Below are 13571 nucleotides of genomic sequence, written 5' to 3' on the forward strand. Positions count from 1 at the left end.
GTTCTGTTTTGTTATTTAATGTTGTTGTCATCATTTTGATACGCGTCTACTTTTTCTGCAACAATCATCGTGATTAGGTGATGCAAGTAACTGTAAGACCGAAGCACTATTTGGTGGGGACAGATTTAGTAATACAATTGAGATTTGATACATTGGCCATCAGTGGCTGAGGGAGATTTCACGGCCCCTCCATGTTAGACCAAATGTCCTCCTGGAAACTGGCGCTGGGGTCTTCTGTTGTTCTCGTTCCGAATTGTTATTGTTCATGTATTAAATCTATTGAAAGATGTGTGTGTTCTGATGACATAACAGCCTTCCATGCTCTCTTCCAGAGGCAGTGGAAAGAACATTTTCGTTTAAGATTTCAGACTCATAGGACTCTTTTTTTTTTTTTAAAGCTTTTACCAATACGATAATGAACATGAACTCTTCTTGACTACTTTTCTTTTTCGAACATATACATGGCAATATGAAGTATTTCAAACCCAAAAAGCGTTTTGTGAACACGTCTTTTTTTTCACCACCTTTTATTTATCATATCAAATAGATCATTTCTTTTAACGTCTCTGAAATTGTCAAATGTGAGTGGTTGTATTTTCCATCATGAGATCTCTTACATTCAGTTAAATGTTCATTTGAAAAGAAAACATCTTTAAACTTGGCACTTAGAAAACAACCACAAAGAATTGTCACCTTTATTCATTGAGAACAAAATTTACAAAGCCATTCAAACAGTCATTTTTTAATACTTTTAGATAGATTTTTTAAAGTCAACTTTTGAGAATAATCAAAATACACTTTTTATTTGTTACCCTCTTTCAGTACTTACAAATATGTACATAGAAGTGTCTTTATTGTCTATCATGGTTTTTCCTCCCTTATAACAAAAATCCTTTTTTTGTAGTCCATGTTTTTATTTATACGTGTCTGCAACATGTTGGCTCGATGAGGCTCTCAGGGGTTCCTCATGAGCTGGACTGTCTGTGGAGGGTCCCGGGGAGGGGTGTGTAGGGGAGGGGGGCGGGGGGGGGGGGCTGGTCCCAGGGGGTGCTCAGATAGACGTCCCGTGGCTGGGCTCAATGTCTTCCGGGATGGACCCCCTTGGCACTGACTGGTAGGACATTGGCATGGGCGTCTTGAGGGGGCTCTGCCTGAAGAGCCCACCGTTGGGGGCCCTGTGTTTGCAGCGGATGGACGGCATGGTGGCGCTGCTCAGAGGCAGGGCCAGGCTCCTGCCGGCCAGGCCGCCCAGTGACCTCCCGGCCCCCAGGCCCTCCTGCAGGAAGGTGGTGACAGACAGGGGCGGGCCGCCGCGGTGAGGCGGGTAGTCCCGCACGGACAAGGCCTCCAGGGAGTGGCTGGGCTGCATGCTGCCAATGTCCAGGGCAGAGATCTCGATGGACTGGCCTGGCAGCTGCTTGTGGGCCATGTCGTCGTCCAGCAGGCTGTTCAGACGCTGGTGGACCTGCTCCAGGTTCATCTCCTTGTCCTGCAGGTGGGGGGGGGGGGGGGGGGGGGGGGATATTGGAGGATGGAGGTGGATCGTTCAAGGAATGGTGGAGCATAGATAAGCAGTAGGGAAGATGGAGAGATATGAGACAGGATTGGCCGGGAGGGAGATGGAAGAGAAAGACAGAGGAAAATCGTTAGCTGAAGGCATGCAAATCCTGTTTAAAACAAAACACATCTTAACAGACGTCGTTCAATCCACCTCGTTTACGCCAATTACTTCACCAAATTTAAATGATACAGAAGCTGAAATGAAGATGGAACGACTGGGGAGGCATTGCTTTGCAGACTCTTACGATTTGCAATGATGCAATTGGACAAAAAGTAATGTCTCAACACTTTAACCGAGCCCCAACCAATGTGTCTCTTCTTCCAAGACTAATTAGGTTTATTCCCTGGTCAACCTCATTGCATGAGCATCAGCCTCCCCAAGGCTCCTGACGGACACACAGTGAACTAATCAGACTTTCCAAGAAAATGTGATTCAACAGAGGGCTTAAAGCTGCCATTTATGGCTGCCTTTTCAATTAAGCTGTAATCAGCAAACGTTATTTTTTCCTTTGTACGCAACATCAGACAGTAATGGGGGTGACTTAAATGTGATACGAGAGGGAGAAGCTGGAATGGATCTTGAAAGGGGAAAACCCATTTAAGCTTCAACCACTTTGGCCAGAATTTCAGACAAATCACCATGCAAACCTCAGCCACACTGAACACCACACACAAGGACAAATCCAACACGGCAAACTACAGAGACCATGAGGCGAGATGAAAGATGACATAATGACTTGGACTTTAACTCCACACCTCTTCTCCTCTGACTCCTGTATCATAAGCCTCTTCCCCCGATTCTCACTGTCTCTCTCCCATAAGTCCCTGCAGCCCTTGAGGCCCAACGCTTGCTGTCATTATATGTCAACGGCCTTCTCCCACACTGTAATCCTTTGCCACCTGATAGAAATTATAAACTGCCCCACCTCCCCATTGACCTATTGTTTCAATGAGCTGACATTCAGGTGAAATGCACGAAGCTCCCACTGGGCTGATATTAGATAGGTTAGTTGATAGTAGAAAGCACAACACTTAAGCTAGTGCGGCCATAGTGATAGCTCACTGATCGTATCAACGGTGTGCGTCGAAAAGGAAAACACATCCAGCCACACATAATATTGATAGAGCATGATGACCGAGGTGATGTCCGACCGGAACGCCGTTGTCTACTTCCAACATCAATGAGCAAAATAGCTACAGCCACGGGGATGGGCTATAATGGGGGATAGCCTAGGTGATTATTTTGTGACAGTGATATGTAATCGTTCGGCCACAGCGCAACGTCAAAGACTGCCTCGTAACTTGAAGTCAACAACAGTAACTCAAACTCCCGCTGTGGGCCCATCCATCGCATGGGGGGGGGGGGGGGGAGCTTGATTTACTGCCCCGTTGCCAGGGAGACCTCAGGGTACGGCTGGGCCTTGGGTGTGTGCAGGCCGGTCGGGTTTCCCCCCCCCCCCCCCCCTCTTACTGCCTTATCGATTGTCAAGTCCAGCAGCGGGTCCGATTATGCAGAATCTGCTCACACTTTAATCCAGGGATCCGTGGCGTGCCTCAGTGTCATCGCCGTGCAGCTGGGTGGAGTCAGATCTCGGGTGTTTACACAGACTACTTGAATGGATGCGCTAGACAGGGCCATTGTCTTGCACCACAGCGCTCATTTAACACTCACAAGTAAAATTTAGTTCTGTTGTTTCGTAACGTGCCAATCAATCATGCCTGCCGAGCTCCGACTGCGCTTCCCTGGCGTCATGATGATGAATCCTGTTTGTTTGCTCGGCCAGAATGGTGGTAATTAATGTGATGTGTTTCTAGTAAGCATGGAGAAGAGCGAGATAATCGTGACTTCACAGAAGACCCCCCCCCCCCCGATAACCAGCGCCCAACATGAGCGGCGGATGGATATCAATCACATGATGTTTGAACTCTCACGGTCAGCACAGGGGGGCACACCTATTATAACTGGGTGTACTGCAGCTCGACTAAATCGGGGCTGGTGCCAGCGCCTGCTGGATCCATAAAGTAGAGTGTGGCAGTGGCGTCCCGGGGCAGCACGGGGGGGCCCGGCGGTCTGGGCCTGGACCGGGGCCGGGGCGGGGCCGGGGGCCCCACGGTGGCCACTCGGCTCTGGGCTAGCAGGCCTGCGCCCGGGCTCTGGCCCTGGCCCGACGGGTGGTCAGTGGTGGTGGCGGTCACCTCTTTGGGCTGGGCTCGGCGGCACGGGTGGCTGTTCCACCAGGTCTCCAGAGCGGCCACCAGCAGGGCCAGCAGCAGCCCCGCCGCCAGGATGCAGAAGACGCCGGCGAAGCTGTGCAGCCGCAGGGCCCGGCCCTCTGGCTGGGCGTCGGCGTGGCTGTCCAGGTCGCAGCGGCCCCTCCGGGGCCACCACTTCTGCTTCAGGATGTCCAGGTCCCCCTTCTCCTGGAGCTCCAGGATCCTGAGGCGGAGGGGGAGAACGTCAGGACATCACGTCAGAGAATATGCTACCGACATGTTGGGAACATGGTCGGGTAAAAACGCTTTACTTTCAAAACAAAGAGTTTATTCCTGGTTTTCCAATCTCTTTATGTCAGCACACATTGGGTTCAGATTCAGATTCAGATTCAACTTCATTGTCATTTTGCAAGTACAGAGACAAAATTGTTGTATTGTATAAACTTGAATTTGACTTCCCTCCACGCTTCCAGCAACATGATTGGTCAAAGCAGATATAAAGAGAAAGAAAGCAAAATAAAGGGAAGTGCCGCATTCACCCATACTTGAGCTTGTCTGCCTTCAGACTTTAGATGGGTAATCTCAAGTTTGTGAGAGTAACGCTGTAGTACACTGGGAAATACACCGCGCATCAAGTAGGCAGCGCAGAGAGTCATCTTTTTTACCTTGTGTGCATTGCCAGTATTTTTCCACACAGAAGATCCGCTTCACTGTGTGCATATTGAGTTTTTCCGAGTGATAATGCATTTGCTTATGCAGGGTTTGGAGGGGAAGGCTCCATCCACTGGTACCGAATTAATGAACTAGATAGTTTAAACGACATGATCAAGATACACATTGATTTGATAATGTACTGCAGTTCGCCTCTCCTAATGTTAACACGTGCTGAATAAATGAACTCCTGCGTAAATAATGTGGAGGGAGGGGGCGGGGGGGGGGGGGGGGGGGGGAGGGGAAAGCAGCACGAAAAGAAATGGGTTTCATATCAAGTTGAATCAACTTGAGATGAGCCACAGCGGCAGCAAGCCCATTAGTTAGCTGGCGAGACAGCAGGGCTGAGAGAGGAGAGGAGGGGACGGGTGTAGTGGAGGAGAATGATGAGGGCAGGCTGGAAACAGAAGGTAGCCACTGAATCTCTCTCGACAGAGAGAGAGAGAGAGAGAGAGAGAGAGAGAGAGAGAGAGAGAGAGAGAGAGAGAGAGAGAAAGACGTGCGAGAGAGAGAGAGAGAGAGAAAGACGTGCAAGAGAGAGAGAGAGAGAGAGAAAGACGTGCGAGAGAGAGAGACGCGCGAGAGAGAGAGAGAGAGACTATACTGCTGTCCTGCATGTTCATTAGTCAACCCTAACCGCAACAAGTCACCCATGCACACATTAGCATAGATGCTCAGGCAAAATGAATAGGACCGAACGCTGGCACACACACACATGCGTGTACCCACACAGACGTGCAGACACAAAGGATTTTTTTTTGTTTTATCTGCTATGGCTTTTGACATTCACATTTGGCATTCACTCACACAAACACACAGTTACACACATTGTTCTTTTCATCTAACAAAGCTTTTGACTTCCCCTCCCAAGGGCCCGACATTGAATAGTCCCACGCTTCTTCCAGCTTGTGAACTTGTTTGATGCCATTTAGGTGTTTTTAAATCTTCTGCTCACTGGTTCAATGAATAGTCCACTAAAACATCTGACACGCTGCTAAATGCAAAATAACATCTGACAAGATACATAAATATACATAATTATTATGAGTTTAATTATATATCAATAGAATATTTGGTTTAAATATTTATTATCAATTATCATTATCAACGTACAGCAGGAATAAGGGTAAACCAATATGGCCTAACCTGAAGGTAAACCATGGTTTACATGCATGGGCTATGTAAATAAACAATCTATTTAAAACTTGTCCACCAGCTTCTTTCACTGCAGCAAGAATCAGTTTGCACACTATTGAACACAGATTACCAACGGCCTGCAAGTGGCATCGGGCCTAACATCAGCATTCACTGGGTTAACCATTGGTGTGATGCCAATGTTTCCGTCACATCCACCACCATCAGCAGCCTTGGCGCGTGCCGACTCACTTCTGGGAGAAGAGGTCTCGGTAGGGGCTGCCGTGCTGCAGGGCCACGCCGTAGCCCCTGGTGCTCAGGCTGTTCCCCGTTACCGTCAGGGTGCAGTCATCGTCGGTCAGCGCCGCGTACTCCGCCACCGCCATGTCCCACAGGAAGGCGAAGGGCTCCCTTTTGGCCTGTGGACACACACACACACGCACACATGTGCATAGAGACACATACACACACAGACACACATGCATACACAAACACATACACGTGCATAGACAAACACAGCATGTGCATACGCACACACACACACACGCATAGACAAACAAACACACACACATGCACACACACACACACAAACACACGTGCACACACACACCATGCAAGATAATAAAGCTATTAATGTTATTACGAATGTCTAATGGCTCAAGTCAAACTCAGGAAAGATGGAAAGATTTACCCTTTCCTAAGATACACAATGACAATATGTTATCTTGTTTTCGGGAAAGTTGAATTCTTTGTCTTAACAGGACTGCATTTGGACATCTCCAAGCGTGAAGCATATTTTCAGGGACACTGTGTTTCTCTGGCCTGGAGCACAAAAGAGGTGTGAGGGGTGTTTTTTATATTTTAATATATTTATTTTATTTTTTCTGAATGTCCTGTTCTGTCAGTGTTCCCTCTGGACCCAACAATACTTTCTGCATTACTGTTGTGTAATGCAGTCCCGGTGAAACCCCAAGAAGCATTCCTGCTTCACATTGGATTCTGACTGCATGGTCTCTATATCTTTAGACAGGCGTAAGAAGAAGTTGAAGAATCTTTTTGAGTGAATAAAAAACGAATATATGTCCAATATGTTTCAAGCTTACATCAATAGCAGAAAGGAACTGTCCCCATTGATGTAAGTCTCTCCACGACCATTAAGACCATACACAGCAAAGGCAATTAGCGGCTTCAAATACAAAGCTGTTAAATGGGTTGTGTGCGTGTGTGTGCATGTGTGCCAAGACTGTGTCTAATTGTCCAACTATTAATTAATCCCCTCAAATGCTGTGTGTTGCGTGGGTGAGCGGTACGGAGCAGTTTTGCATTGTTTAAAAGTGTAACGAGAACTTAAGGAATAATACATATGAATCTGATTTGTAACTATTAATTTCAACACACACATGACTATAATAGGATGGCAAAACCAACATAGACGTTTGCATGCGTCGTAAGCGGTTTGGAATGGGAAATACTTATTGGTTCTGTACCAGAGCAAGCTATGGGAAGTTGCCCGCATATGAGTAATGGCTCATTCAGAGTAGACCATTATAATTGTGAGCAGGCAGCATGCCGTTTCTAATGACCCCACAAAGCCACCGTAGGGGCTCAGACAAAGAGAAACCATAAATACGCAGCGCGACCACCTCGACTCTCTATTATGCTCTGGTCTGTTGCGTCCGCTGTGAGTCCCCTTGGGTAACCGGGCTCCTTGTACGGCCTGGGTACTTATGAGGCCCCTTATTAAGTAGACGCAGTACCCTGTGAGCTCCCTGGTGTAGCTGCTCACCGTGTGTGTCCCTGTCTGCTCCCATTCGTAGATACTCCAATAAAGGTAATTTATTCATGTTTTTAAATTCATGGGTTGTACCGTTTGGTTCGGTTCTCTTGCGTTTGGCTTAGTCGCTTCTGTTCCCACTTGACTGGGAGGCCTTTGTTCTGATAGGATTTAACAGGGATTTACACTTCACTGTCTTTTTTGCTGTCATTAGAGTCAGCATGTTAGCAAAAGCAGCAGGCAACAGCTGGCTGTCAGGGCTGTCATTGGTCCTCTTCCCGGGTCATGGCCTCACTGTAGGGGAGTGTTTTTGGGACGGCGGGCCCCATCCGTTACCTCCCACCTATTGACTTGGTGCTGAGTGAGTTGGTGCTCCATCCCCTTCTGTGGTTTGCAGTATGGTTTGTTCGCTGTGTGTTTCCTTTAAGGCACCCATCTAAAAGAAGGGGGTTTTGGTGCAACCTAACAGGAGGGGGGCGGGCCCCCATTGACCATCATGTTTTCATTCCCTGGTCATACAAACTATTATCCTTAATCCACTGCTTTGAGTAATTTATTGTTATCATTATCTGAAATGAACCCATTTAAATTGTAGCCCTTTGTGTCAGTGTTTCATTATTAGTCGAGACACACTGTGGTGAGTGTTTGATCAGCATCTCTTTAGTGAGCGGCCCAAGATGCCCCGGTGTGTTTAACAAGGCTCTAATCTACCACCTGCTTACGTCATGGTAGGAATACTTACTGCTTGCATTGTAAAGAGATAGTTCGAAGGGTAAAACACTCGTCTTGGAGTGAGTGGTTTACACTGAGGCCTCTTACTGAATCTTGGTCACTTTATCGAATACCTCCTGAGTCGTTTTGGCCATTAGGCAAGATGCAAAGCACGCCAGACAAAAGACGAACCGTAATGTTTGCCTAACACAAGCACGGAAGAGCATAAAACATGCTCTCAACCTAGTGGAATTTATTCATACACCCCCTAGTCAGCACACTAATAAAGTCCACGCTTTATATTTCTGTTGCTTAAATCATTTAGACCCCAAACACAGAAACGGCTGATGTTTTTCCCTCCGTCCTTTTCTACATTGAGGAGACTGGCGCTCTGTGCCGTCTGGTCGCCATGGTAACAGCTGATGAGCCACTAGCGCTCGGGCAAAGAGCTTTAGTGTATCTTGTAAACCTCAGATGGAAGTTGAGCATAATAGAAGACATCAGCAAGGCAGACTTTCTTTCTTTTTTTTTTTTGAAGCCTTTTATGAAAGGCCTGAGGCCTTTAGCTGCCAAAATAGGGGCTTTATAAAGGCTAAATTATACAAGGTCTTGCAATGAAATATATCACTGTTTTATTATATTCCCACAGTGAATTGAGATCCATGTCATTAAGGAGCATGCAGTGGCTGTGGAGGGGATTAGACCGTGGGGCTCCAGTTAGACTGAAGAGTCGGGACCTTGGGGATCAAACCCTCTGAGTTAAAGAAACACTTCGGTTCTGTTCAGACGCATTGACTCACTGATCAGGACGAACACCACGCCGTATGTGATTACAGATGCGTTGACCACCAACCCACCTCGCTATACATATCACCATGATAGCAAGACACCTCCGCAAGTGTTTCCTGCTCCCCTATTGGCTGACGGAGGCAGCGGTGCGCTCACCTTCTTGATGCCGTCGGCGGGGCTGAAGACGGAGTTGTCCTGGCCCTGGTTCTTGTTGATGGTCCTCCAGAGCTCAGCGAAGGTGCTGTCCTGCTCCAGGGGGTTGGTGCCCTTGGCCCGGAAGTACTCGTAGACGGCCGACTCACGGACCGTCCCGTACACCAGGTCGGACTGCTTGGACAGGTCCTGGAACGACCTGCAGGGTAGCACAATAAAGGGCGCTACTTTAGCTCACAGGAGCTAACTCTGGCTCTGGTTTCTTTCGTCTCGCTTTTGTTAAAAAAAATAGATGTCCTCTCTTTCCTCTCCCACCCCCAACGGAATGAGTGGAAGCAGAGGAAGTCTCTCAGTAACACCCCCGGATAATCTTGAACAAGTAGATGGCTTAAAGAAAAAGTCAGGCTTTGAGATGAAATTTGTTTTCATGTGGAAACCAAGGAACAAAGAGCAAAGTGATGATGAACCCAGCATGAACCGGCGCATTAGGGAAATGCAGACCAGCCAAAGCAGATGGGCACGGAAATGTTTGGGGTTATTTAGGGCTCACCATGTTTTAATGAAACTAGAGTTTCTGCACGTGCATTGCGCGGGCTCAACCTCTAGTTGTAATTAAACCCATAGCAATAATCTGGAAACCCCATTCGATAATCCAACTGATTTCTAATAATATAAAAACATTTTGCCAAGCATAACATTTTAATGTTACAACGTATAACATTTTGACATTCTGTTCACGCTCATTAGGAAGTATTATGAAGGAGATTTTGAGGGTACAAATGTCAGGATATGTTGGTCGCACATACGGCCCATCAGGAGAATATCAGGACATACGTGTGTCTGAAAGCAGCTAATTTGTGAGCATTTGATTACATTATAAAATGAGTCAATTTATGGGTAGGCTAACAGCGGTAATTTTTCAATGGAAAGTGTAGTTTACTATGCATGTAAATCAATTATTAAATCGCTTTTACTGTTATTCAGGGCTGAAAATGCATTGACATTTTAAAACTACTATTGGTTGGTTTAAAATAATAATCATCATTGAGATTTAACATCTCTTCAAGTGTCCTGGCCAAGACAGGCAGCAGTAACCTACAGTCGCACATAGCATACCCACAAAACATAAAACAAAAAAAATAAAACAACTATAAACGTCCGCAGGGGGGAGTGGGGGATATCAATATCGCAAGTCATTTCGGGAGGCTCAAGGAGGAGGGTAATATTAGATTTGAGCAACAAAGTGTAGTCTTTTATTGTGGTGGACTCAATAGACATAATTCACCATACTGTGTTATTGACATGTTTTTATTCTGTGTTATAGGACGCTGTCTCTTTAAGATCACGTAACTTGCTTGTGTTTTGATATGCCGGTCGGCGCGATGTTTGAATTTAACGTTTTTTATACAAAATGAACGACCTGCCATTGCTTGTCGAGGTGAGAATAGACTCTTCACTTCTTTTATCGCAATTTCTACAGTCTATAGACAGAACATGTTACCTGGGAGAGTTTGTCGACGGTGACACCGTTAAAACAGACGGAAGGGGGGGAGTGGGGATATATATGTGCGGTGTATGTGTGCGTTTGTGCGGGCTTTGTGTGTGTGTGCAAGCTGCAGGCTGCTTGGCACATAAGCACTTACCAACTTGAGTATCTTGTGCGACAGGCCTGCTCTTATATAGTAGTAAGATAAGATGTCTATAAAGCAAGACATAACACATCTAATTAGCATAATAATAATGAATTTTATTTGTAATGCACTTTATATTGAGCAAACAATCTCAAAGTGCTACATAAGAAAAAAAAGTTAAAATTTAGAGATAGAACGTCTCTCCAAAGGAAACAACTAATGAAAGGCTTTTTTAAAAAGGTAGGTTTTTAGGCCTTTTTTAAAAGTGTCCAGGGTCAGTGGTGCTCTCAGGTGGTCAGGGAGAGCATTCCAAAGACAGGGAGCGGCGTGACAGAAAGCTCTGTCTCCCATAATGCTTTGGAGATCAGAGTGACGCTATCTTTCCCAAACATTAGTGTACATGCCACATGATGGCAAGGCTCACGCTATTAATTGACTATTAAGGGTGTTAAAATAAAAAAAGATTAAACCTCAACATTTGTTGGGGTTGAAATTAGGGTTCTATAGCAATCCTAGGGGGCGCTATAGCTCCATCCAGCCTTAAGCTAGAGAACGTTTGGCTGACTTAATAAATACACACACAATAATACCAAAGAAAATACAGCATTATAATTCTCATGCTCGGATAACCACAACATTAGACTCACAATTCAGCCTTTAGTAGGACTGCCGCAACCGAGATTACCAGCACATTAACCGAGATGTGTTCACATTGTTGCTCCTCAATCCCCACCAAACCAGACAGTAAACATGCTGAGCAGATGCTAGGCTTTCGGCTGGGACTAGTAAACAAGCAATAAAGGGGCTCAGTATAACTAACGCCGTTTCAGGAGAATGGATTTCCCTGTTGGCCACACCTGTCATTCAGCACTCAAAACAATTTTCAATTTTCTCATGCAACGATTTCATTAAATTCCATTCAGATACCATTAGTATGTATAGTATAACAGGCTCATTTTATTGCAGGAATGCACTGAATAATCATCTATAATTTTTCCCACCAGTAGTACTCCAATGTTTGTATCATTTAATCGAAATACAACCCCCGGATCAAATGCAAATTAATTTTCCCCTTGAATAAATGTATACATTTCCTATTTAATATAAGATCTTTCAATGAATTTGAACAAATACATTGATTTAAATACAATTCAGTAATGACTTCCCGCCCTATTTAAATCCTAATCTATTGAAGAAAAAATGTTGAATGAATAAATACAGGTTATGAGTACAGTATATATCAGTATACATTATTAAGTATAAAATCAACACCTCATCCACACAGCTAGATAACCTGACATTTTCTCTTTTAGCAGCGTGATCTTCGTCCCTTTACTACTTGCTTCATCATGCTTCAAAGTAAAATAACTCTGTGTCTCCTACTGGCTTTGATCAGCACTGAACTGGAGGACGGTGTTTGTGGTGCCGTGGTGAACAGGCGGAGACCCCTCTTTCCTGAAAGGTCACGGTCTTCCAGGGTGTAAAGTGAGCTTCTCCAATCGCTCCAGCCCATTCTGGGAGTAATTACTACTGCAGCATTGTAACTGGGAGGCTATGATGTTACTGGGAGGTTTGGTGTGACTGGGAGGCTGTGGTGTGACTGGGAGGCTATGGATGATGACAGTGCTTAAAGCTGTTGAGAAAAGCCAGTTATCTTGTTGGTGGATGGGAGGCTTTAGGAGGGGGATGAGATGGAAAAAGAGACAGATTTACCACCGCCTCCTGGACCACTAACACACAGTTTCTTTGAATAAACTGATTCCTAGTCAATACTATCCCCCTGTAAAATACAACCACTCGATCATCAACACACTGATCAACCTGTTGCAGCATAGCATTTAGAGCATGTTTAAAGGAGGTTGATGATGGTGGTTGTGTGTGTCTGTCTGTCTGTCTGTGTGAGGGTGTCTGTCTGTCTGTCTGTCTGTCTGTGTGAGGGTGTCTGTCTGTCTGTCTGTCTGTCTGTCTGCCTGCCTGCCTGCCTGCCTGCCTGTCTGCCTGCCTGCCTGCCTGCCTGCCTGCCTGCCTGCCTGCCTGCCTGCCTGCATGCCTGCCTGCCTGCGAGTGTGTTGGGCAAAGGATCCTTACCACTTGTACACGGTTGTACACGTATTTTTCAGTTTTATAGAACAATGTTTTTCTGCCCTTTCCTATTCTTCTCATAATAGTATTAGACCACTAATAATGGCTGGGATCCAATGCAATCTCAACGGCGTCCATCCAGGAACATTGTTTTCTCTGCTTCCATTCCATTTCGAGATGTGTGACATGACCAATTTGTCATATTTCTTGAACCGAGTGACATGACATGGAGAGAGGGATACACACACACACACACACAGACACACAGAGTAGGGTGGGCGAGAGAGAGAGAGATCTTACTTTTAACAACAATAACACCAACCTGAGTATCCCTTCTGTCCAATAATCTCAGAGGTGAGAGAATAAAGTGGACCAATTCCAGCATTTGATTAGCTGCTGGTGATGTTAATGTTTTTTCCTGCTGTTGTTGTTCTTGTTGTTTTTGTTTTGGAGTCAAGTGACCCACGACTGAGGTCGTATTTCAGGGGGTTAAATTCTCGATTTAGAGACAGCCGTAACTGAGCTGGTCAGCTCCACTGGGATTGTAACACTATGCAATCACTGCAGACGTCTGTATGCATGCACCTTCCAGGGAATGTAATGTATTGGCCAAGGAGCCTTTAAGCTCCGAGACTGCTGTGTTATGATGGGCATGATCATGGGAAGATACGGGCAGCAAAGTTACCAAGCATACATTCCATGAGACAATGGGTGGACATAATTCTTATAGAGAAACTTTCACATCATGAGTAAATACAAAGGAAACAAAGTTGAGGGGGAGTGACCATCGTGGAGAGTTTAGGATTGGCCAT

The 13571-nt window shown here is 45.7% G+C and overlaps 1 protein-coding gene across 1 annotated transcript in view; it reads right to left on the reverse strand.

Annotated features, from left to right (window-relative positions):
* Positions 1–658: 658 nt before the first annotated feature.
* The window catches only part of LOC132472723 (glutamate receptor ionotropic, delta-1-like), an 87052-nt gene continuing 74139 nt past the window's right edge, over positions 659–13571 (reverse strand). The window contains exons 10-13 of the mRNA XM_060072456.1: positions 9050–9245; positions 5872–6038; positions 3757–3997; positions 659–1489 (exon numbers count right to left, since the gene is read on the reverse strand). Coding sequence (XP_059928439.1) covers positions 1052–1489; positions 3757–3997; positions 5872–6038; positions 9050–9245 — 1042 coding nt within the window. The 3' untranslated portion in view covers positions 659–1051. The remainder of the gene's footprint in view (positions 1490–3756; positions 3998–5871; positions 6039–9049; positions 9246–13571) is intronic.

Source organism: Gadus macrocephalus, chromosome 15, assembly GCF_031168955.1.
Source record: "Gadus macrocephalus chromosome 15, ASM3116895v1".
Lineage (NCBI taxonomy): Eukaryota > Metazoa > Chordata > Actinopteri > Gadiformes > Gadidae > Gadus > Gadus macrocephalus.